Consider the following 26,528-nt stretch of genomic DNA (forward strand, 5'->3'; position numbering starts at 1 on the left):
TAAATAGATGCAACGTCTCTGATTATTTCTTCTTCCCACCAGTCCCCAGGGCTTTCCAGAGAAGGAACCAAGACACACTTAATTGCCTAAGTTTGGTCATCAGCACAGAATTCACCAGAGCTTAAGAAAACTGAAACCTAATTTTTTTGGCTTGTATTTTAAAAATAGGTTAAAAATTTACTAAAAAATTTGTATTCATGATAGGATGAATAATGAATATGATAGTTTTATTTCAATTCTAAAAACATTAACATGGTCATCATCAACACAGGGAAGACTAGCATTATGTGATAACAGCTACAGTGTATACTCACTGTGTCCTGCCCAGGGGGACACCTCCCCACGCCAGAAACTGCTTGTTGGATAAAATCAAAGGAATATCTGAGCAGCAAGATGCAGGCATCAGAGGCTTGTTTCCTGAAGAAACTACTTCACCTTTTAACATCACTTCATACTGAGGGCCAAACGACTGCACAAATATTTTCAAGATCCTAACAAAGAAAACCATCTAAGTTCAATATTCAGAATTCAATTCTTTTGACAACTATTGTCCTATGCGCTTCCTTCGTCCAAGAGACTGAGCTGGTCGGTGCTGAGGCTACACTGCATTCTCACCCTCACAACTTACATTCCAGAGGAGAAAACAGACAGAGAAGGAGACGGGTACATGCCACAGGCCCATGCCATGAGCACAGCGGGAGAGAAGTGTATGGGTCACGGGAGACAGGGAGGGATCTGGGAAGGGATGAGGAAAGCCTCCTGGGTGGGGGTGCTACCCCGGTGGGCAGGTGCAGGCGAGTCCTCCCGGCACAAGTGTTCGCGTCCGAGCAGCCAGCACCTCTGCACCCAGGGCCAATCAGGTGGAGGACAGTGAGGCACTCGGGGGCTCAGGAACCAGTCAGGGGGCTCGGCAATCAGGCAGGGGGCTCGGCAATCAGGCAGGGGATGGGCCACGTGCGTCTGAGGACAGCGGGCTAAGCTACATTTATCAAGCAAGTTCAAAAGCTGGTGACAAGGGTGCTCCGACCACTGTAAAGTGATATTCACTTATGATTTGGGTGCCAAAAAGTCACTGGCCTGGAAAAGATACAACTGTCAGTTGTATCTTTAACAACTGACAAGGTCAACTGAAGATTTCCTTGGTGAGAGAGAAGAAGTTAGTGAGAAACATCAAGATTGACGTGTTATTATTTACTTTTGTCAGAATATACTTGAAAATAGTGATTTCTTACTTTCTAGTCAGCTAGCTGGTTTAAAAGGAGATTTTCAGTAAGCAGAAAGATCTGAGGCTAAAGGAAAGAGGTGAAGCGGTGCTGTATAGGCGAGGTGAAGTGTGTACTCTGTCCCTCAGGCTGTGGACCGGAGCACACCTAAATAAACACAAATTCGCCATGATCAACAGTCCTACGTTACCTTTCCTCACAGGCTTTGGGATCCTTTGGAGAAAATGAAACTATAACTTCGTGCTCTTCTCCAGGTTTAAGGAATAGTTTCTCTGGATCCACTGAAAAGTGACTTCCTTGATCTGGGATCTAAGTATTTACATAATTATAAGTCAACGCTGACCTGCAGACATGGCTTTCACACACTCACGTGCCTTGTCTCTCTCACTGACCACAACTGGGTATTCTACTCCCTCCCTGCCCAGCAATGCCCCGCCATCTTACTTTCTTGGAAAGGATACATCTTTCTTCTCTTCCATAACAAACTATCCCCGGCCCCATCCCTAATTCCTGGCCACCAACACCCCCTCACTCAGCCACACAACTCAGAAATGATGTCTACACATGTGGCTCCCTCTCCTCCACCCAGCCACAGGATGACTCGGTCTTCAGGAACTAATCTAGAGCTTGGTTCTTGTACCTATTACATTAGACATCCCAGCTGAACTTCCTAACCATCTGTTTTATGCTCGTGTAACACCAGCTCTGAAAGCCCGGGCTCAGATTCTTCTGTCTGACCACCCCTGCCAATGCCCCCAGCCCTTGAACAAGGTCAACAGCAGAGCAACCTTCAGAACCCAAGGAGACACTCACAGTCTCAGCCCGAGGAAATAAGTTACAGCCTCAGACACAAATTCTTACCTTGATGTCCAAGTGGACATCAATATTCCCAGCATTTTTCAAAGGTAAGTACTGCCTTGTTGAGGAAGCCACACTGGCAAACAAGTGCATAGTCTAGAGGATGGGGTAAAACAGGCATGTTTTAAAAATGTCACACTTGGAATGAAATCAACCTGAACATAAAGTAACAGCAAAGTGAGGAGTTTAGGGTACCTGTAGGTCTCTCGGAGCGTGTATCCTGGCTACTCCTGTTCTTGCTCGAAGATTGATACTTTTAATGACTGGTGTAGGGTTTGGACTATCAACTTCTATATCAACTCTTGCCAAGAATTCTTCTGCTGAGTCTAGAATCTCTGTAAAAGGTCATTCTTTTAGTTCAGACACCAGAGTTATTTAATTCTAAATGCCACACATGGCCCAACACTATGCCATCAGGGGGCACAAAAAAATCTTAAAATGACTGTTTAAAGAACTCAGAGAGGAACAGAAATGAGTGGAGGAGAAAAAGGAAGAAAACATCTAATTGGTAGAGGAGGTAACATCAATTAACAGAAAAGACCCCAAAACGTTTTCAGTGGTACTTGCTTGGATTATCCAGAATTGGATGGGTTTGACCCAAAACAGCATGCTCTCTGCCCAGCTTGAAAACAACATAAAATATCTGACAAATTACAATAAATATTTGACAATTTACTGACAGGAGAAATAAGCCTCAACTTTGTAGTTTATTTAGCTACGGAGTAAAGAAAATCCCATAAAACGTAAACATGATACCTGAAGAAGTCATCTGTTTCTTTGGACTATGGAAAAGAACCCAAATTATCAGAAATTCTGGATCCTGTAAAATAAAAAAATATTTTCATACACAGTGAAAGAAAAGTAGTTGGAAACTTAACTTCCTCCTTAATTCTAAATCAGTCCTTCAATCCCCCAGCTCACCTGTCCGTCATCGCTGGCAGGCATCAGATGGTTGATCACCGAGGGGGCGGCCAGCTGAGCAATCGCATGGGCATAAGGAACAGCTTTCAGAGCTGTGTGGATGGGTTCCTTGGAAAAGGTGAAGCAGCGCCAGGCTATGGCGTTCTGTCAGAAACAGGAGAAGCCGCTTCAGTAGAGCCAATGGTGTCATGTTGGTGTGATGCTAAATTTGTTCAAAGATCCTTAACAAAAATATCTACTTTCCTAAGAGAAGTTAGCCAAGGATTCTACTAGCTGCATCTACAACTCTAAGTCAGTGTGCTCTGTAAAGGTTTCCTCCCCGAGCACAGTACTTACAGCATTAATAATGAGTCTAATTGGGATGTTGGCGTGCGTCTTGTTTACCAGCTTTAAAGGCAGAGCTTTCCAGCTTCCATAAGTCAAGTCACCAAAATCAAGAACATCTTTCTTTTCTGTTTCTACCTAAATTATGGGAAAAAAGGGATTTATAAAAACAATATATCAATAAATATCACAGCTTATGTTCACATCACTGCCCTTTCCAGCCACAAATAGTCAACATTACAGGTAAACTTACCTAAGACTCCTGGGGCTATTTTACAATTCCTATTTTCAACACAAGTAAATTATTTTTCTGAGGTAGTCCACGTACCCAAATACACTACAGAACAAAGCAACAGCTTAGCTGCATTACTGTGAGAAGACAAACTGACAACTTTACAAAACACACAGCCTCCCTTCCACTAGCTCTACTGTTATACTACCGACTTCTCAATTCCCTCCAAAACATATGTGGGCATTTTTGGATTTAGTCCAAACTCTGACAACACTGAAAATGTTTACAATAATATCTAGGGACTTCGCTGGTGGCGCAGCGGTTAAGAATCCGCCTGCCAATGCAAGGGACACGGGTTCGAGCCCTGGTCCGGGAAGATGCCACATGCCTCGGAGCAACTAAGCCCATGTGCCACAACTACTGAGCCTGTGCTCTAGAGCCCGAGAGCCAGAACTACTGAGCCTGTTGTGCCACAACTTCTGAATCCTGCACGCCTAGAGCCCGTGCTCCGCAACAAGAGAACCCATCACAATGAGAAGCCCACACACCACAACGAAGAGTAGCCCCCGCTCACTGCAACTAGAGAAAGCCTGCGCACAGCAACAAAGACCCAATGCAGCCAAAAAATAAATTAATTAAAATTTTTTTAAAAAACAAACCCCAGTTATTCCGATGTGCAGCCAGGGCTGACAGCCAGTGTCCTAAAGAGGCCTGCAATCCCACAAGCATTTTGTTGCCCCAACCCGGCTAGACCCAATTTCTTTCACTTCCAGAAAATGAGCAACTGTACAAGAGGAAATTTTTCAGTGAGCAGTCTTCAGGTACAGAAAAGAGGATAATCTGAATGTGGTGTTTTCCTCCACACACATCAAACTATATGATGGAAACCAGCTGGAAAATAGGGTTTAACGTTATACTTTGCTTACAAACATCTTAGCGAGCATATCTGTGCTTCTATAAAACAAAAGAAATAATCTTAATTTTTTTGGCCTCGCTGTGCGGCTTGCCGGATCTTAGTTCCCTGACCAGGGACTGAACCCGCACCCTCGGCAGTATAAGCGCAGAGTCCTAACCACTGGACCGCCAGGGAATTCCAGAAATAATTTTAAATTTTGGAATAAGAAAATATTAAGAGTAATGTTTAGCTCAATTATAACTTTTGGCACATTCATCCACAAATTCATTTTACCCAAATTTTACTTCTAAGGTTGAACAGCCTCATTAAAATGCCAGGTATGACAAAGACCTGCTTACAAACAGTCACCTCGATCACGGGGGTCTCGGCAATGGCGGTGAGGACAACCCTGCTTGCCAGTGCTTCTGCCTGTGCCACTGTCTCTGCGTCAGCTGAAAACGGCCAAGAAGCAATGCTGAATATACATCGGAAAATCCCAGGATCAGACGGTATGAAGAGCACTTTTATCTCTTCTGTGGCATGAGGTCTTATGATGACTTTATTCTTGAAAACTAAACAAGGATAAGCTGAAAGATCCACCTTAAAAGAAGAGCCACATGGTCCGTTAAGAAATAACTTCACAATGAAAATCAGGAAGAAGAACCAACTAGTTTAAGATCCCTTTTCATAGTCACTCAAACTACCAAATCTAGATATGTTAGCTCTTGAAAAATACCCAGGCCTCATAACTCATTACCTGGAAAATACAGTTAGTCAAAATTATAAGGAATTTTTTTTTTGGGCCATGCCACACAGCTTGTGGGATCTTAGTTCCCAACCAGGGACTGAACCTGGACCACAGCAGTGAAAGCACCAAGTCCTAACCACTGGACCACGAGGGAACTCCCATAAGGACTTTTGAAGATACGTTATTTTTACCTTCACTTTTTTTGAAAAGGGTGCTGAAAATGGCAGCACCTCCAGCCTTGGACATCACCCTGGGACCTGGTCTCTGCAGCTGTGTAACGCAGGGGGTTAGACTGATCTCCAAGGTTCACTGTCAGGCCTCCAAGTCTACGATTCTGACTCACTCCAATCTCTCCCTCCTCACTGTGAACAGGGATCTTCTTTTCTACTCCCACTTCCAGAGACATCATTACTTCCTACATGCTCCTAAAAAGGCCTCCAATCTCACCACCTTTCACCCTCAACCCTTTCCTCCAACCACCTGCCTTTCCTCTACCCTCAGGATCAGAGGGGAAAAGCTGGGGAAAGGGAGAGGGAGAGAAGACAGTCTTATTTTATCAAGTAAATCAAGGTTATCACTAGGACGTAAGAGGGGAGAGTAAACCCGTCCACCAATGTTTGTCTGCAAGAAGCTGCTGACCTTCTTTCCCACTCTCCCTACTCACCAAGGCCCACAGGGTCTAGAGTCTAGAACCTCAGCAGCTTTAACTGATCATGCGAGAGACCCCTGCTCTAATGTTAAAACTGTGTTTCCAGGTATTTCAAAAGATCATGTAAGAACATGATCAGATAAATTAACTTACTAAATGAAGGCACAGGTTGCAAGAGTAACTTGTTTCTTTATTTTTTTCCTTTGGAATAAACGACAATAACTTATACTCAATCACATTTAACAAAAACAACGAATAGAGACCAGAAACTTGGAGCTCCAGTCAGTGGTTTAAGCCGACAGCACAAAAAGCACATTTACATGATTTTATAAACAAGTAACAATGAAACATAACGGTTAATAAATAAATAGTAACACCTGATGAAATCTGAGAAACACATTCAGATTTCACTTTCACTGGAAGTACTGCAACAAAAGGGGAACCAAGAAAAAGATACGATTCCAACGATTCTGTGCAAAGTATATGGTGGTGGACATGCTCCCTGGTATAAAAGGAAGTACTAATACTAGGCAAAGGAGAGCTTCAGCATTAATTGTACTGCAATCGCTAAGTCAGAGGAGAAAGACACAGAAAGCTCACCTTTTCACCGTTGACACTAACACTGAGGACCCCGATGCTGACCTGCAGCCAGCGGTCGGCGGGATTCAGGACACTAAGGTAGGTTTGTGACGCGATGCCTATACAGCAAGCATGAGGAAACTTCAATTCCTCAGGCACTCTTACTTTCCCTGGGTAGAGTTAAAGCAGAGTCAAAATGCATACCCAACACCCCATCAAAAGCACAACTGGTTAAATGGAAATTTTTACAGAAGACGACCTGTTGACACCGAGAGCTATGGTTTTATAAAGTGCCCCAGATCTAAATAGGAGTCCCCAACACTGCATACGCCTCAGCAGAGACTGGTCACTAATTTTCTCCTGAGGCAACCAGCCCATGAGGAAAAACAATCAAAATTGATCAAACTAAAAAATTTACAGCTAATCAACTCTTAGATGTTATTGCTATCAGTAATCTCTTCCCTTTTTCTCCTATAAATATAAGCCACTGCCTAACCTAATGAGAAATGATGGAGGCTCTAACTGATTTTTAACATGGTGACCAAGCTTTTCACCATTCTTATGGGGTGACTGTGGAATTTCCTTCAGAAGAAAAAGAAGGCAAAACTGATCGTGCTGCAGTGGCCATGAGCACCGTGTCAGGAAAGCACAGCACCAAGCTCTGCTCCCAAGAGTGACCATCAGCACGAGCACAGGCAGCTCAGCCACTACAGGCAGGAGCGGAAGGGTGCTGCCTCTCACTCCCACACGAGTCACCCCTGAAGACTTAAAAACTGGCAGGAGACTCCCTCCTTCAGGGGGGTGATTCTATACTAGACGTTTCCTAGTTGAACCAACAATAGAATTCCAAGTTTGGAGCACAAGAGAGAAACAGAAAGACAAAGGCAGTGGGAGTTTTACCTGCGTTAAGTTTTTATGTTTTTCTAAGGCCACTCAGGGACCCTTGCACAGAAATACGTTATGGTCTGTGTTCCAAATTCAGGATAAAGAGAAAAGTTTACAAGAAATTCAGGCTAATCAGTATCTCCTTAAAACAAACTAGTTTTATGGTCCCAATTGAGAAAATTCAGTTTTTAAATAGCAGCAACCAACAAGCAGTAGCAGAGAAGAAAGCATCTTACCAAATCCTGACATCACTCCTGAATCCCATGGATCAATTCCACAGTTTGGACCAAGAGACTGCACAGTAAAAGGTTTGGCTGTACTTAGAAGACTCTGATTGAAGGCGTTAGAATACGGGTTACAAAGGGAAGAGGCAGCCAACAACTCCGAGCTGATGTTCTGTCCAAGACAAAAGCCCATGGCCACAGAGTTCTGGACGTGCTCTGCTGTGACGACAGCAGGATGACAGTTTCCCGGGAGCCCACAGGCTGTGGCGCTGCCGGCCTGGCACCGAGGCAGTGCTCCTGAGCTCAGCTGGGCACAGGGAGCCATTGGGAGGGGACGGCGTGCTGAGAGCGCGGGGCCCGAGGTGGGCACGTGCTGCCTTGAGGGAGCAGGGCCGCAGTCCTCGGTGCTGGGGAAGGTCTGGGGAGGGCCCTGGCCAATGAACGCACTGTCGGCAGCAGACGTGTCTACAGGAGTCACACGTCCACTGTCGGGCACAGGCCCCTGGCGGGACACGGGGAGGCGCGGCGTGGCTGGCAGGGCCCACTGGCCAAGGCCCAACTTCCTTGGCAGAGCCAGGCTGACCTGGTCCAGTTCACTGGGATTTGAGGTCACACCTGCCACAGTGGTTTCTGACAGATCTTCGCTTTTGGAGGAAAGCTCTCTTCTCGATCTAAAGTTTGGTTTTACATCTTCAAGTTCACTACTCAGAGAAGCAGTTTCAGTTTCTTTTTCTGTGTCCAAGTTCTTCTGGATAATATACGGTAACGCTCCTTTTCCTCTACTTTGAAATGGACTTTTTTCTCTCAACTTATCCGGAGCCTGCTCCTGAGATGGAACTGGACTGGCCTGAATAATTGTGGTGCTCAACGTACTGGGGACATCACTCTGTGTGACAAAAAATGTTTAGAAATTATCCACAGATAAAGTGAGTACTACAAATGCAAACCATGCTGATATACTCTCAAAGAATAGAGATCTACATGATGTTACCTCTCTGAAAAAAGGACGGCTTATACAAAGTACTTCAGTGGCTGTGAAATGCAGGATTAAAAGTTAGAAAATCAGCATTCATTGTTCTTCCTAATTTACAGGACAAGAAACAAGTGGTTTTGTTTAGTAACTTAGTGGGTAGGTTTAGGCACAGCTTCGCGGAGGAGGTCTGCACTGCACACCGCAAGTCATACGCAGCTCATTACAAACTGAACACTGTCGCGTTCATGAAACACACCTAGGTAGTAAAATTCTAGCTTCTCCCACACAAATCTCTCAGACCTCTCTGCTTCCCTCCCACCCCCATGGCCATGACCCTGGCCTGAGCCTGTGCTGCCCCTCGCCTGACAACTCCGGCCGTCTGGTGTCAAATCCTCCTGGTTCTAACCTCACCCCTCAGTGCCTCCTCCACTGCAAGGAGCTTTCAAAACAACACAGAGCAGGTCTGTGTCCTACTTAAGAGCCTTCAAACTCCCAAATGTTACATCCACGATGTCGTGGTCTGGCCTCCCCTCCTCCATGTAGATGATTCACCGAAGCCATTCCAAACTTCTTGGGGGCTCTCAAATGCAGCGTGTTTTGCAATTCCCTGCCTCCCCCATGCCTGATTCCAGACAGTCCTCCCACCAAGCTTCACTGGACTCGCCACCTGGTCAGATTATCAGTCGCCTCCTGAATCTCTCACAGTGCATTTCACTACACGGCATGTCTTGCACGGCCTCCACCAGACTGAGAGCTTTTTGATGGCAGATGCTAAAATATTTGTACTTGTAGTGCCTACCCAGCACGAGCAAAACACACACACACACTTATTTTAAAGTTAAAAGAGCAACAGAAATTAGGCCTGAACTCAAGTCTGAGTCCTACATCAGTAAGACTTCAGCTCCAGAAGCCTGAGTAAAGAAATAACAAAAGTGCTCCCACCTGGTGGTCCTTAAGGCCACGATCTGAGGCCGTGGCGGGACAGGTGCTCTCTTGTTCAGACATGTAAGTCAGCCTGCTGATGCTGGCCTGTGGACTCGTCAGCTGGGATGACTCCCTCTCACAGGGGTGCTTTTGCAGGTGAGCTGCTGAACTGAAAGACTCCAGGGCACACCTGGAAGAGAGAACACCTGTGCCTGGACTTGTCCATCCCTTCACTTAACATCGTCTACACTGGCAGAAAGCCCTTCCTGCTTGCCTACAACCCTGTCAACCTGCACTACCGTCTGTCCCAGCTGCCATATACAACTCAACCCTAGACTCAATTCTTTTCACCCTTAATTATCTAAAACTGTAAATCATAGTCCTACTGAATGAAGTATCTGGTAAGCTACTGAAAAAGAAAAATGTTGTGGCAGTTTCATTAATAAATTTCATATACAGTCACATAACATTGTTAGCTGTTCATTCAGCAAAAGTTTACTGAATACCTGATATAGAGCAATGAGCAGAGCACTCGCCAATTCCTGCCCTCAAAGAGCAAAGATGGGGCTTCCCTGGTGGCGCAGTGGCTGAGAGTCCACCTGCCGATGCAGGGGACACGGGTTCGTGCCCCGGTCCGGGAAGATCCCACATGCCACGGAGCGGCTAGGCCCGTGAGCCATGGCCACTGAGCCTGTGCATCTGGAGCCTGTGCTCTGCAACAGGAGAGGCCACAACAGTGAGAGGCCCATGTACCGCAAAAATAAATAAAGATCTTTGATACAGATTGTTAAAAAAAAAAAAAAGAGCAAAGATGAAAACAATCAAAGAGATGGGAAGAGCCACACCACGGGCAGGAATAGGAGCAGTGCAACTCTCGGCTGAGCTATCAAGCATGCATAGCAAAAGCCCCTTGACTCAGGTGTTATACATCTAGAGATTAATCCTAAGAAAAAAATTAGTGCTAATTATAAAGATTCGCTAAAAGAATACATCATATATCACTATCAATAAAACGTAGGCAATCTTAAACGTCATGTAGGAGAAAGGAGGCTATTGAAATTATGGCACAGACACACAATAAAACACTATGTAGCTATTTTAAATCATGCTGTTGACTACTAACCATTGACTCAGAAAGATGTTCAGAATATATTAAGTAAAAAAAAAGTTATAAAGCAATAAATAATAAGCTCCTGCATCTATTTAATACATGTGCCATATTCTGTCAGGTAGTCCCCAGCACAGGGCCAGGCCAGCCCAACAGAGGAGAGGGCCAAGCTGCCCCTCAAGGCAGAGTGCAAAATCACACTGGGTGGGAAACACCGTCACAGCCGCCTCTGGAAACAGCTGCCGCATCCCCTGAATACTCTGCCATTTAGTTTCAAGTCAGCCCTTAATCTGACTGAATTTTACCCATCATTTTTGTGCACAAAGTTCAGAATACTCAGGTGGCCAGCGGACACAGAGAGAAAATCCTATTTTGAATTCTGGATTTTTAAAAGGACCAAATCAAGACAGCCCTGACACAATACTAGTTAGTGAATCTCTAACCAATGGAGACAAAATATTAACCAAATTGCTTCAGGTCCTCTTTAGTCACTGAATAACATGCACCTGCGTGGGTTCTGTATGCACATGCGCACACACACATGCACACACATACTCACACAGACACCATGGGGCAGCAGGAAAAGAGTTCTGGGTACTGGGGTACGTGCTGAGTCTAGCTCCTTTGGTCGAAATGAACGAATGCATTTAGGTTGTATTACTTCAAGCAATGAGAAGTGAACTGTAAGAACACACAAACAAAAGAAGAGAAATTTCAGTCCGGATGTCAGACTCCAAAGGAAGCCAAAAACTGCCAAGGTGCCAGCCACACAGAACCTCAAGGCAATTCTGGAATTAGAAGCTCTAAATCAGCACTACGGACCTGCTGGAAGCTGGCTGGACGCTGGAAGACCAGCCAGCAGGAAAACTGGTGAGCAGCAAACTCAGTAGATAAAGGGCTCTCACCAGAAAGATGTGGCCACTCAACAGATCAACATTCTGACCAACATTTCACCGTGAATATTAAGAAACTTAATGAGTATGGGACTTCCCTGGTGGCACAGTCGTTAAGACTCCACACTCCCAATGCAGGGGGCCCAGGTTCGATCCCTGGTCAGGGAACTACATCCCACATGCTGCAACTAAGAGCTCGCATGTCACAACTAAGGAGCCCACCTGCCGCAACTAAGACCCGGCAGAATCAAATAAATAAATAAATATTTTTAAAAATTACATAAAAAACTTAATGAACTGGAAAAACCTGAAAAAAACCCATGAAACTCATTTTACCATAATACAAAAGTACAAGAAGGATTTCAATAAAAAGAAATGAATACAAAATGAATGTCCACATTGGAAGCCATGAAAGCATAGCTGATGCTACAGAAAATCAGTGATATAAAGGATAAACACTTGAACAGCTCGGCTACCCCGCAACACAGGGAGAACACATAAAGAAACGAAGATGAGGGACTTCTCTGGTGGTCCAGTGGTAAAGAATCCGCCTTCCAATGCAGGGGATGTGGGTTCGATCCCTGGTCGGGGAACCAAGATTTCACATGCCTCGGGGCAACTAAGCCTGTGCGCCACAACTATTGAGCCTGTGTGCCTCAACCAGACAGCCCATGTGCCGCAAACTACAGAGCCCATGCGAGCCCGTGCGAGACAACTAGAGTGAGAAAAGCTGCCCGCCACAACTAGAGAGAAGCCCGTACGCCGCAACAAAGAGCCTGCACGGTAAAACAAAAGATCCTGCGTGCCGCAACGAAGACCCAACTCAGCCAGAAAATAAAATAATAAAAAAATTTAAACAAACAGACCAAAAAAAAAAAAAAAAGCACAAAGATGAGGAAAAAGAAAACAGGCATGGATGCCCAGAGAGGCAGTACCAGCTGCTGGGTGCAGGAGGAGGAGGGAGTCACAGGCAACAGGAAACAAAGTCTCCTCAGTGGAAGAGAGAACTGTGCGCAGGAAAATCAGCCACAAGACGCCAGCATGTTCATTTAAGCTGATGAGAAAAAAAGGAGATGAGCGAAAGCAGGAAGATAAAATGGAGCTGGATGCTCGGCCTCGGCAGGAACGCCTATCATGCAGCAGGAGAAGGGACAGGAGAACGAACCTCAGAATCTGCTGGTGTCCAGTTTCTTTCCCCCTAAGGCTGCAGTCTGGCCGTGGCTGAGAGGTGGGGGTGTGGGTGCAGGTGGCTGACCCGTAGGGAGAAGGAAGCCCACCAACAGTCACTTTAGAAAGGTCAACGTGACGCTCTCATTCAAAATATCTGACCAAGTTCATGAGAAAGTTCAGTATCCCCCTAAGATATGTTTCCTACACTTAATGAATAAGTGTATTTTCTTAGGGGCAAAAGAAAAAACAGGTGGGTCCAAAACTGAGACCATCCAGCCCAGCATTCTGTCTCTGATCATGCAGTAAAGGGCAGGTGAAGGAAAAAAAATCATAACAATATGTCTTTATAGAGCACTTACAGTTGTTATTAAATGCCTTCATATACAATTTTTTAAAATGTCAAGATCATAGAAAACAAGATGAAACTGGAAAGTACACGGGGGTTAAGAAACAAAAAAGAAAATACTACAAGGAATCTAGAAATCAGAAATGTGAAATGCAAACAAAATGAAAAAGTAAGAAAGAGGCAGGTCACTGTGGTGATGGCAAAGTTCTATGTCTCTGATTGTGGAGGTGGTTACACACATTCACACCTGTGATAAAATGACACAATTCTACCCACTTGCCCTGCCCAGGACAAGTGATTGCACAAGTGGTGATTCTGTGCAGCATCTGGGGGAGCTGGGGAGGGACATGGGGTCTCTCTATACTATCTTTGCAACTTCCTGTGGATCTACAATTATTCTAAAATAAGTTCTTAAAGAAAGGATTACAAACAAAATAAATGCAGATCCCACATATGCAAGACTAGAGTTCCTGGGGTCAGGACCAATATCTTAATAAGTAATTTAAAAAAAAAACCTTTCCTAAATAAAAGAATGCTTGACTCCACATACTGAAAGGGTGCTGTGTGACAGGGCAAGGTGGCCATGAGGTCAACATAGAGACATAGCCTAACAAGGTTACTAGACTTGAAAGATCTTATTAGACTTGAAAGCATCTTTGGCATAAAGCTTACAAAAAGATCAAGTCAATTCTGAGGCAAAAACTGTTGCCATACAGAAAGTTTATTTTATTAAATCTATGGATTTTTTCTTTTATGGCTTTATAAAAGATCTTTTATATGTTCCTCTATGGAAAGATTTTAATAAGCAGAAAATTTTACCTAAGCAGTGAAATTATCATAAATGTTCAATAGTTTGAAACAAATTGAAATTATATTTGATATCCAAGTTACCTATTATGTGTTTCCCAAGATGCTCCTGGATTTTGCATATTCATCAGAAATGGTGTGGGTAAGCTAGAGCTAAGTATCCGGGAGAGCAAAAAATACAAGAAAGGAAAAAACCTTCTAAAGACTAGGAACTGTATAACTCATGTCACAAACAAAGGGCTACCCACTTTCCCTAATACGTCAAGGGCTCCGAGAAATGGAGACAAAAGAGACTAACAGTTCATGAGAAAAATGGGCAACAAACATGAATAGATATATGATACAAAAGGAAATATAAAGGAAAAGATGCTCATCATCACTCATGATTTAAAGTTATACTGAAATAGTTTTTTTTCACCTATCAGACTGTCAACAAAAAATTTGATAAACATTCTGTTGGTGAGGTTGTGGGAAACAAGCTCTTTCCTAAACTGTTGGTGGAAAATTAAACTAACACAACCTCTACAGAGGGTTGTACTAATTTAAATAGGAACGTGAATGCATATACTCTTCGACCCAACAATCTCATTTCCAAGAATTTATCCTGTAATACATCTGCATGCGTGCAAAGCAATACAGATAAGGCTGGGATAAGTAACCTTGTGTAGCAAAACATAAGAAGTGTGTAAAGGACCCTCTATTGACTATAAAGAGGGATGAAAATAAGAATATACACTCATATCTGTGTATGTGCACAAAGACCAGAAGGAAACCTAAGAAACCAGCAATAGCAGCTCCTGGTTAGAGGACTGGAGAACGAGGCAGACAATGAGCTTAATGGAGGGAAACACACACACGTGCACATTTATACACAAATACACAAACACATCTGATGAAGCATTACATTCACACTGTTCAAAGTTCTATGGACACACACATATACCTGTATATGTGTAAACTTTTGAAACAATGTTGACTTAAGGCATTTTTGAAAAATTAAAAAGATCTTATAACTTGAAGCTTAAGTTACCCTACAGGTTATGCTAAAACATGTAAAATATTAGGATTCTTATCCTAACCTTTGAAAAAGCACTTATCAATCTCATTAGTATTAAAAACACAAATAATACTGTAAGATAAAAAAAATCCAAAATTAAAAGTTATTTAAAATGCTGATAAGAAAACAGTAGAATGCACACCTTCAACAAACACAGATGGTAAGAGTGCAAGTCTTTAAGACTCTTTTAGAAAATAGTTTGCTAATCCAGAGAGCCTGAAAATATTCTTATCCCTGACTTGGTAATTTCACTTCTGAGGAAATCAGTTAAAACACAGGAAAAATTTTATAAGCAAAGTTGTTCATCTCAGTATCATTAAAATGGCAAACAAACAAAAAAGGTAAAATATAGTATCACCAGTATCGACCAGAAGCACCAAATAAAATGTGACAGATTCATTATGCAGTCTATAACATTAATTTTCTTTTAAATGTAGGAATTATTTTAATAAGTGAAAAAAGCAGGGTATGAAAATTTGCAAAGAAAAATATCTTGAAAGAAGTTCACAAAATATAACAGTTACTTCTGAGAGACGAAGCTATAGATAACTAATTTTCTTTACACTTTGTTCCAATTTTCCTACACTGAGCATGTACTTTATTACTTAGAAAAAAAAAAAAAAAGGTTAAGCACCTACCCTGATAAACTATTTCCAGAAATCTCACTAGGAGAAGAATGACTCAGTGGAGAAGTGGAAGGTCGGAAGCTATCCTGGTCATCCTCCGAGCCACGTCCACCACACTCAGGAGAGGGATTTTTCAAATCTACCAGAAAGGTGTATTTTCCAATGAGAACAGAAAAAAAAAACCACTCTGTGTAATTTTTTGAATGTGACCAATTACTCTGACACTTACCAACACTTTTAGGTGAGATTATGGAATGGTTTTCAAAAGTCACATGCTTTTCACTGTTACTTGTCTCACTAACATACTCATTTTGCCTCTGATATTTTCTACTATTCTGTGTGTCTTCATGCTCTTCTGACAGCCAGAGGGATACTACCCTGGGGTTCCTGACTAATGAGCTATCAAGGGCTGGAATGGATACGGAGGCAGCTTTTTCACCATCACCAGAATCTGGTGATTTATGGTCAATGGAATGTGTCTTCACATCAACCCCTGCACCCTCTCTCTCTCCCATATTTGTAAGAACTGAATTTGAAGAGTTTATCGTTCTCAGTGATGCCTGGTCCACGCTCTCTCCACTTTCACCATAAAAACCAGCTGCTGTGTCTTCTTCTGGCTTCCTTACACTTATGCTAGTAGCACCCAGGTCCACTGCATGGATGTCATGTGTAGTCCGTTCTTTGGACAAAGATAAATCCCAAGCATCAGACACACCAGCTCTTGAAAAGTTGTCCATTCCACTTTCATATCTACTAATTTCTGTTTTTTTAAGGTATTTCTCCATATCAAATGCGTTGGATCCATTACTTTTTTCCAGCTCATTAGGTAAGAAATGAGACACAGCCGAACAGTGCTTTTGTTTACCATCGTCCTGAGAAGTCTTCTCTCGGGTTTTATTTGAAAGTGCCTTGATCATGGCAGCGAGCTGGGAGGGGTCAGCGTTCACTGATGCATCTGCGATGGCAGAAGCAATGGTGCTTATCCTCAGCACAGAATCACCACCGCTAGGCAGTTCGCCTGTGCGTCTCTGGGGTTTGCTGTTGATGAGGAAAGTGTCCTAGAAATGAGAAAGTTCACATCAGTTCCATGGACAAGCACATATTAGTTTAAGCTTTATTTGTAAGTGCTACATAAGATCTGACGGCAACAAGAAATTAATGGTATACCAGTTAAACCTCCTAATGAAAAAAGACAGCTGCTATCAACTTGATTTGTAGAGTACTCGGTCACTTACAAAGTCGGTTCATCAGTTGTTCAAAAAAAACCCTTCAGGAGTTAAAGAAATGCTAAAACTGAATCAGAAAATAATTTAAAACCAAAAAATTGAAATACTGAAATTGAGAAGCCATTGAGCCACAGTGACTGCAATTATGATTACTGGTAATTTCATTCAATTGTTAGATTTATAAGCAAGACATAAATAGAAACCAGGGGTAAAATAATGAAATGGAACCAACAGCAAAGCAATATTAAAAAATGCAAATTAAGACTTCTGCCTCTAGTAATAGCAGACTAAGTGATGCAAACCAACTCTTGCTGACAGCAATTAGACAGCATATCCGAAAACATGTCTTAGAAGGCGCTGGAGAGCCAAAAAAGGAATAAAAAACTATGGGGCCAAAATCCAAGAGAAGAAAGCATCCCATAGAGGTGAGCCCAGTCCCAGGGATGCTCCACCCCAGGGTAGCTGCTTTAGGAAGAGGCTACTGCTAAGACATCAGGAAGCTTAAGAAGCTAAGAAAATCTTTTTTGAAACGATAATTTTTTAAAAAGAAGCTAAGAAAAGCTGCTCTATGGGAGTAAGGGTACAAAAATCAGGTTCAGAGTTTGCCAGTGATGAGGGGAAGGCGGTGACCATGGTAAACATCCATGCTTTAGGACGAGACCACAGAGGGCTACTCCCTAGGAGTAAAGGTGGCCCTCAGGGGGACTGGAGGCCAAGCTCCAATCAGCTCAATCCCAATAACTGAATTAAAGCAACCTGAGACTGCTACTGTTCCTCGCTCAGAAGCAGCCAAAAATCCTGCCTGGAAGATCTCCCATGGCCTCAAATATTTCAGCAACTTTTCCTGTAAAAGTCCACTCCTCTATCAATGAATGACACACAATGTTCCAAGGTAATGTGGCCCACATCACAGAAAAACACAACTGTGGGGCTTGCAGACAGTGGATTATCAGAGTCTAAAACACATCTAAATCTAAAACATACTTAAGGAATTAAAAACAACATTAAGAACTCAACGGAAGACTAGAAATTATCAAGAAAGAACTAAATGTAAATTCTATAATTAAAAAATACAATGAAAAATTAAGAATCCAATGGACAGGGGGTTCCCTGGTGGCACAGTGGTTAAGAATCCATCTGCCAATGCAGGGGACACGGGTTAGAGCCCTGGTCTGGGAAGATCCCACATGCTGCGGAGCAACTAAGCCCATGCGCCACAAGTACTGAGCCTGCACTCTAGAGTCCATGCTCTAGAGCCCCCGAGCCACAACTACTGAGCCCACGTGTCACAACTACTGAAGCCCGCGTGCTTAGAGCCCATGCTCTGCAACAAGAGAAGCCACCACAAGGAGAAGCCCGCACACAACGAAGAGTAGTCCCTGCTCAACGCAACCAGAGAAAGCCAGCGTGCAGCAACGAAGAACCAACACAGCCAAAAATAATTAATTAATTAAAAAAAAATTAGTATGTCTTACAAAAACCTTCCAGAAAATAAGAAAAATGAGACCAGCAAAACCTTGGTACCAAAACCAAACAAGGACATGGTAAGAAAGAGCATCAACCCACTTGTGAACACATATGCAAAATTCTAAATAAATTATTATCAAACTGAATCTAACCATCTATAAAAATGATAATGTATCATGACCCAAGTGGAGAAGAGCAGCTTTAATATTCAAAACCATGTCATGTAACTCACCACATCACCAAAAGAAAACTCATGTTCACCTAGATAGATGCAAAACAGCACTGGACAAAATTCAACCTCCTTATCAATTAAAATAAAACTAGCAAACAAATATTAGAAGGGAATTTAAAAAACCTGATGATAAATAAAAACCTAGAGCATCCATCAAATTTAAAGACAAAATACTATTGAAAATTTTCCCTCTGAGTCAGGGAAACCCAACATCACCACTTCTATTCACTGTTCTAAGATGCAGTCAAGTAAGGCCAGACAAAGAAATGAAGGCATAAAAATTAGAAAGGAACAAAACTGTTGGTATTCTCAGATAATGTAAGTGCATATACAGAAAAATCCAAAGAATCCATAAATAAAAATGAATTTAGCACGCTTGCTGGATATAAGGTAAGTATATTAAAAAACATGTATTTCTGTTTAGCCACAACAAAGGGAAAATTAAGTTCAGAAAGATAATATTAAAACACCACTTCAAACAATTCAGAAAGAAATCTAACAAATGATGTGTTAAAATCTCTGCACAAAAAAAGCCCCATAAAATACTGAGAGGAGGGCTTCCCTGGTGGCGCAGTGGCTGAGAGTCCGCCTGCCGATGCAGGGGACACGGGTTCGTGCCCCGGTCCAGGAAGATCTCACATGCCACGGAGCGGCTAGGCCAGTGAGCCATGGCTGCTGAGCCTGCGTGTCCGGAGCCTGTGCTCCGCAACGGGAGAGACAAAAAAAAAAAGAGGCCCAAAAAAAAAAAAAAAAAAAAAAAAAAAAAAAAAAAAAAATACAGAGAGGAATTAGAACTTAAATGGAGGGACCTGTAATCTTCTTGGATTAGAAGATTCAATATTATAAAGATGTCAGTTTCACCGTTCTACAGATTAAACACAATCCCAACTTAAAGCTCAGCAGGGTTGCTAGTTGGTTGTGAAAGGTGACAATCTGACTTCAAAATATATATGGGAATGTAAAGAACAAGAACAGCCAAGATACTTTTAAAGAAAAATAAGAGGGGAAGACTTATTCTGCTAGATATCAAGACCTACTATAAAACTACACTATTTTAACAGTGTCATATTGACATAAGACAGATCCCAAATATCCATCAACAGTAGGGTGAATATATCAATGACAGAATATTCGTAATAGAATACAATACAGCAATGAAAATTAACTATTATACTTATCACAGTTGCATCTTGCAAACCTAAGTGGAAAAAAACGAAGACAAATATATGCTACTGGGACTTCCCTGGTGGCACAGTGATTAAGAATCTGCCTGCCAATGCAGGGGACACAGGTTCGATCCCTGGTATGGGAAGATCCCACATGCCACGGAGCAACTAAGCCTGTGCGCCACAACTACTGAGCCTGCGCTCTAGAGCCCACAAGCCACAACTACTGAAGCCCACGTGCCTAGAACCTGTGCTCCACAACAAGAGAAGCCACCACAATGCAATGAGGAGCCCACGCACCGCAACAAAGAGTAGCCCCCGCTCACCACAACGAAGAGTGGCGCCCACTCGCTGCAACTACAGAAAAGCCCGCACGCAGCAACAAAGACCCAACGCAGCCAAAAATAAACAAATAAATAAATTTATATTTAAAAAATATATATATATGCTACTACATGATTTCTTGTATATAAAGTTCACAAACGGGTGAAACTGATACAGTGTCATAGGTCAGACAGGAGGAAGTAGTGTTCAGAAGGAACAAAAAAATGGCTCCTGGGCTGTGGGCAACGCTCTCTTTCCTGACCTGGGGTGTACATGGGTGTATAAGCTGTGATAACTCACTGACTGTAAGTTTGTTTTATAAACTCTTCGTACATTTATTGTACACTGATAATATTTAAAGGATACTTGTAATAAAATTGAGTAAGAAAAATGTTATGCATTTTTTACATGTGACTTTATCTTGATCTTGTATGAGAATTATGACAGCGAGGTTTTAGCTTTCCTTCATGAAAGGCTTAAAATACCTCTGTTTTCCCTTTATTGGCAGTTAATGTCACATCATTTTCATCCACTTGTGAAATACTCTCCAGTTCTTCAGCCTGAAGTGTAACTGATCCTTCACTTAGCTGTGCCTTTAAATCTCCTGTAGAAAATATGTAATATTCAACTTACATCTATATACTATCTCACAGAAACAATCCGTGGGATAAGGACCACTAAATATCCCAACCCCCCCACCCCCCACTGGAATATAGGCTCTTTAAGGACTAAAGCACATTTTATACAATTTCATGATACAATGCACGAGGCATTATACTAGCAAAAAGTAGCTGCTTGATAATTGTTATGTTAACCAAGAAAGTCTGATTTTAAATATTCATCACAATATTTATCATATTTATACTATCACAGTCCAAATCTGAGAACTTCTCTTTAAAAGTCCACCTAAATAATAAATATAATAGCTAAAATTCATTAACTCAGCAGTTTAATAGGCCAAAGTTAACCCAACCACTTGAACAGATTGTATTTCATTTACTTTTGTTCTTACAAAAGGATTTAGGTGAATTTTGGCTGACTTGTTTCTACTTTAGATTGAAAAGGCAATGTGAAGTTATATAAAAATCAAATCTGTAACTAATACTCAAAAAATTCAAAGTGGTATATACATTACTTTCTTCCACATAAAGAACATGATCACACAACCACTAACTTACAGGTTAAAAAAAAACTTCATTTAATCCATTACCTGAAAATAGACCATGGTTAAGATGAGCCATTTCTTTCTCCAAATTACTTCTTGATACATCTGATTTTCTTATTAGAGCAATAGGTTCTCTCTTCTCTGGTGATCTAATAAAATAACCAAATGATGGCTACAAAATAAACATGCCAATTATTTCCTTAGTTTTCAACTGCTTTGAGAAATTCTAGACTATTTTATCCTAATAGTGGTAACCTAGCTAAAATTGATTTCAACAAAATGATTCTGATTTTTCCATTTAAACGTATGTTGGGACTTCTCTGGTGGTCCAGTGGTTAAGAATCCACCTTCCAATGCAGGGGACACGGGTTCGATCCCTTGTCAGGGAACTAAGATCTCACATGCCATGGGGCAACTAAGACCCCACACCACAACTACTGAGCCCACATGCCGCAACTAGAGAGAAGCCCGCGCACTGCAGTCAAGACCCGACGCAGCCAAAAACAAACAAACAAAAAAACACAAAATAACATAAATTACTAGAAATGAACTTTACAAGTCCAGACAGGACCTTTTATTTCCTTACTGCTAGCTATCTTTAATCATCAGAATGAATATTATCAAATAATTTGCCCTTACTAAGAAATCCAAATTAAAACAACCCAGAAATGATACTTTGTTCCTCCAGTAATTGTTACTGAGCACCTGCTATGTGTCAGGCACTGGTAATAATCATCAGTGACATGTCAGTGAGAAAAAAGATATAAAACTTCCTGTCTTCCTGGAACTTACAGTACTTACAAGCGTATTTTATTTTACACAATAAATATGTCCTTGAAAATCTGTATTAAGATGAGATACATTCCTACTGCCCTAGATGAGCGTTCAGAAGGTCACATTCACGGACCTTGCTCAAGGGCAGGGAATTCCCACCTGGCTTCCTTCCAGAGCTCTCATGATAGACCTGAAAAGCAAATTCACTAATGCACTCAATTTTTGATCAATCTTCACTCGAGGATTTCCTCCCTTGATCCAGCAACTTGAACCAAGTAACATTTCATAACTAATACAAAATGACAGATCCATCTTTCCACTGTATGGTGTTTTGTCCAGCTGTTCAGAAAGGAATTCAGTTATGCTTCAACTTCTCTTATAATGTCAAAACCAATCCATCCAGGCAGAAAAATCTGCCTAAGTATTTACTCTCATTCTTTAATTCACTGCATAGACAGGACCCACAGTTCAGTTTCAAATTTTCCTGTAAGTCAACTTCTAACACCCTAGCTGTTTAAAATTATACTCTTAGTGAAATCCTACTTTAATACACACTCCCTCCGACAGCACTATGTCCCTCCATGAAATTCACCAACAGGTCCTTCGACTCTACCTCCAGAGGAAATCCTGAACCCTAGAACTTTTGTTTCCGTACTGCCATCCTAGGCCTCGGCCTTCATGGCATCTCCGCCACGTGCTAAGCCTCTGCCTGCTTCTCCTCCTCTGAGGCTCAGGAACCTCCTCCACCGGCTCCTGTCACACCTGGAGATGGGCCGGGCACCCTGCCTCCAAGCAAGTTTCCTTGAGATGAACCCGAGCCCTGCAAGGGCCCCTCATGACCTGGCCCTTGTCTACTTCTGCCATCAGACCACCGACCCGAAGCCCACTCACACGAGCTGTGGGCCTACTCTCTGCTTCTCCGATATACCCTCCAGCTCCCACCTCCAAGACTTTTCTGGGAACACGCTGCCTCCTCCCCACCATTCGGGCACCACCCCAGTGCCCCTCCTCAGACACCACTCTGACCCTCACAGGCGACACAGCTTCTCCTCACTCCTTCATACAATCTACCACTATCACTTGCATTTAAAACTTTTTACATGTACATTTTAAAAAACCAAAACACTCCTATATTTCAAAACATGTTTTTAGACCAGAGGTTTAAAAAATGAATCTTTGAATTCTTCCCACAACCAATGATATAACATCAGCAACCAATGAAACAGCAACTAACAGGGATGGAGTACTTAATGCACTTGAGGCCGTGCTAAACACTGTACGTGCACTATCACAGTATCCCCCCCAAAACTCTATAAGGCAGTATTCCATTCTAGAAATTGGAAAATCAAGGCACAGAGGAGTTAAATACATTGTTCCATGCCACAGAACTAGTTAAAGGACAGAGCTAGGACTGCAGTCAGGGTACAGCCACTAAAAAACTGAAGCTCTTTACCACTATTCCACCATGCAGTCCCTATCCTGTCTCTGCTTTAAAGATACTCTGATCTAGCTACACCATCATAACCTTCAAAACATAAGGGCAAGTGAATTTAACCACTTCTAGAACACATGGTACTTACTCTTTTCACATTGTAACCACCACCAAGGCAACCGAGAGCTTCAGACCTTTGAGCAAAGAACTCTCCTAAAGACAGACGTAAATAAGTGGCATCGTCTTTGTCCAAATCTGATGTGCTAAGTGATCTCCTCAACAGACCATAATTGACTGAAGTTCCCCACGATGTATCCCCTAGGGCAACTGAAGTGTTCTGGGCATCTATATTTTCTTCCTAGGAAGAAAGTCATCATTTCATTTCATTTCTCCAGCAAGCCTTCTGTTTTTCTAATATATAAAAATACAAATTTCACTAAGGAAATTTAAATATTTAAAATTTTTTAAAATGTGGACAAGTTCAAGCTTAAGCAGCTAATAAAGGTAATAAAGTTCAGAAAAAGAGAAATTTTTTAATACCTGAGTTATGATATGCATTGTTTTAACATATTGCTTAAGTCAAAGACTGATTGTCATTAATACAAATCTTTAGAAAGGAGTACATCTTCAAATAAAAACGAATAGCACTAAACTCCCTCATTTTAAAACATGGTAAAAAACAATATCTTTGAAGCCTATTAAGGCAATTTTAAGTGAACTAATAAACATTATTTCAGTATGCCAGCTTTTTCTCAATTAATAATTTAGAGTCTGAAGGAAAAGGCAGAAATTGTCTAAACATGAGAAAAATCAAGATATAATTCTATACTCACTATGTATCTTTTCAGAAAGAAATGAACATTTTGCCTACATTTAAATACAAGAAAAACTCTAAACTTTGGTTAATGTCAATAAAATACAAACCTGCATAAACTGATGCTCTTTATTAAATTCTTCTTCATCTTGTGCAATCAAATCCAATGCATCAGCTTAAAAAAAGAATAAGTTTTATAATTATATTGCACTGATGCCTAATTAAATACTAGCATATAAATATAACATAGTTAGGAAAATGAAATATTAAAGAAATAAAACTGAAAGAAGTATGTGAAAGCTTCCATCACAGAACTGATGCATCTGTATTAAGCACAATAAGAGCATGTGGTTCTGAAACTTTTGGTAATAAACACCCTACTGTGATTGATTTCATCAGGTACTAACTTGTCCTAACTTACTAATGGGGCTTTATAATGTAAGCTTTTTATAAAAGATTCACATTAACTTCAGCCTTGCAGTTTGGCACACATGAGTTAAGGTACCTGCCCATGAATACCCATGGAATTTCATCTGGAACATCAGATGGACAAGCCACTATGTAAATTTGTCATGAAGATGTCTGCTGGGGTGCCAACTACCTGTTTGTCCCAACACCCAGGACTGTCCTAGTTTTTGTTTTTGTTTTTGTTTTTTGCGGTATGCGGGCCTCTCACTGTTGTGGCCTCTCCCGTTGCGGAGCACAGGCTCCGGACACGCAGGCTCAGCGGCCATGGCTCACAGGCCCAGCCGCTCCGCGGCATGTGGGATCTTCCCGGACCGGGGCATGAACCCGTGTCCCCTGCATCGGCAGGCGGACTCTCAACCACTGCGCCACCAGGGAAGCCCCGTCCTAGTTTTTGAAAGGAAATATCCCACATCCCAGCAAACCCCATAGCCTAGGCAAACAGGAACAAGTGTTCACCCAGTGTCTGCCCTCAAAGTTCTGAATGAGCAACTCAGTTCACCTTAGGGAAACCAATGGGCACGCAGCCCTCCATCTCTAGGCCAAGGCCACAAGGCTGTGGTAAGTGAGCAGAGGGCCAGGTGTAACACAATGGGGAGAGAGGACAGAGGCAGGCTGAACAGCAAATGATCCTGCTTAAGGCATTAGAATTTAAAAGGATTTTAAACATGTTGGCTGAATCAGAAAAGTCTGCAGGTTAGACTCTGGACTTCCCATCTGCTACCCATTCTGCCTCTGCCTGGTGCTTCCAGACAGTGGCTGAGTGGCTGGAAGGGGAGGAGTGAACAGCAACCCAGAAGGGACAGTCCACTCGTGGCCCAAACAAGATAGATGTCCCTACTCTCATCAGTCCATCAGGGGCTAACCCAATCCAAACTACCCTTCTGGAAGCCCTGAGGGCCCAACACTAACACCTTGAGAGACAAAATGAGAACAGACACAGGAGGCTGTTTCCAGCAGGGAGAGGAGAACACCCACCAGAAGTAGCTCAGGATTCTGACTTGTCAGGGCAGTGCTGGTTCCTTACTTTGCGATCCCACCACCTCCCACATAAACACGTTCTGAGCCTACAAGTCTATGAACGAGCATCGGGAGAGCCAGGAAGCTCCAGAAGTCACAATATTTCCTTCTTCCACAGGAAATATTTTTCTATGAAGATTCTCTGTGGGGTCCATGACTCAAAGTGTTAAAAACCACTGCTCTAAAGTGTGAAAAGTATCAACCAACCAAATCTAAAAGCCAGGAGAGGGTAAATAGGAAATCAGATCGTAAGAAGGTAACCCAGAAAAACTTAATTTACTTCAATGAGTTAAAATATTGTATTTTTAAAATCATTAAGTAAACAGCTCCAAATGCTATTTTATTATACTCCTGAGTACTTTTTCTCTGGACTTTAAGACTCTTCAATTAAAGAAAAGTCTACAGTGACATTGTTACCATGTATGCTCATCAGAAATCACTCACAGATTATAAAAAAGCAGAACTTCATTTCTTACAAGAATCTCTGCCCAATTTTTTGCCAAATCTGCAAACACAGTCCTCTCCAGTGCCACCTGAACGCTTTTGTTGTTAAATTCTGAAGCAGCAATACCGTTCCCCATCCCCTGCCCGATGTTTAAATCCTAGGCCACAAGCAGAAGTGGCAGCTCACATGGCTGAGCTGTCAGAGAGGGGGAGGCAGAAATGGGGAAGTGGGAATGGGGAAGTTTTAAGTTTCATTCAAAACTACTTTGAGGACTTCCCTGGAGGTCCAGTGGTTAGGACTCCATGCTTCCACTGCAGGGGGCATGGGCTCGATCCCTGGTCAGGGAACTAAAACCCACAAGCTGCACGGCACAGCCAAAAAAATTAAATTATTCATTTATAAATAAATAAAACTGCCTTGTTATTATAAAATTATGCCCTTGGTCCAAGCTTCCTCTTCTGAGTATCTCCTCTTACATTTTCAACATTTCTTTTCCCGTCGTATAAAGTCTCCCATTCCATTCACGCTCCCCCAGCCCAATTCCCCTTGACTACTT

The 26,528-nt window shown here is 42.1% G+C and overlaps 1 protein-coding gene across 7 annotated transcripts in view; it reads right to left on the reverse strand.

Moving 5' to 3' along the window:
* The window catches only part of CEP192 (centrosomal protein 192), a 93,480-nt gene that overhangs the window by 36,981 nt on the left and 29,971 nt on the right, over positions 1 to 26,528 (reverse strand). For all 7 annotated transcript variants that reach the window (XM_027088634.1, XM_027088633.1, XM_027088631.1 and 4 more), the window contains 17 exons: positions 24,153 to 24,217; positions 23,377 to 23,586; positions 21,068 to 21,194; positions 20,343 to 20,461; positions 15,672 to 16,500; positions 15,455 to 15,581; positions 9,454 to 9,625; positions 7,551 to 8,424; positions 6,451 to 6,599; positions 4,823 to 5,053; positions 3,339 to 3,464; positions 3,003 to 3,146; positions 2,838 to 2,901; positions 2,277 to 2,416; positions 2,085 to 2,177; positions 1,414 to 1,532; positions 315 to 491 (listed from right to left, as the gene is read on the reverse strand). In XM_027088634.1, coding sequence (XP_026944435.1) covers positions 315 to 491; positions 1,414 to 1,532; positions 2,085 to 2,177; positions 2,277 to 2,416; positions 2,838 to 2,901; positions 3,003 to 3,146; positions 3,339 to 3,464; positions 4,823 to 5,053; positions 6,451 to 6,599; positions 7,551 to 8,424; positions 9,454 to 9,625; positions 15,455 to 15,581; positions 15,672 to 16,500; positions 20,343 to 20,461; positions 21,068 to 21,194; positions 23,377 to 23,586; positions 24,153 to 24,217 — 3,766 coding nt within the window. The remainder of the gene's footprint in view (positions 1 to 314; positions 492 to 1,413; positions 1,533 to 2,084; positions 2,178 to 2,276; positions 2,417 to 2,837; positions 2,902 to 3,002; positions 3,147 to 3,338; positions 3,465 to 4,822; positions 5,054 to 6,450; positions 6,600 to 7,550; positions 8,425 to 9,453; positions 9,626 to 15,454; positions 15,582 to 15,671; positions 16,501 to 20,342; positions 20,462 to 21,067; positions 21,195 to 23,376; positions 23,587 to 24,152; positions 24,218 to 26,528) is intronic.

The sequence above is a fragment of the Aethalodelphis obliquidens genome, unplaced genomic scaffold (assembly GCF_003676395.1).
Source record: "Aethalodelphis obliquidens isolate GAN/ISIS:26980383/991018 unplaced genomic scaffold, ASM367639v1 scaffold63, whole genome shotgun sequence".
NCBI lineage: Eukaryota > Metazoa > Chordata > Mammalia > Artiodactyla > Delphinidae > Aethalodelphis > Aethalodelphis obliquidens.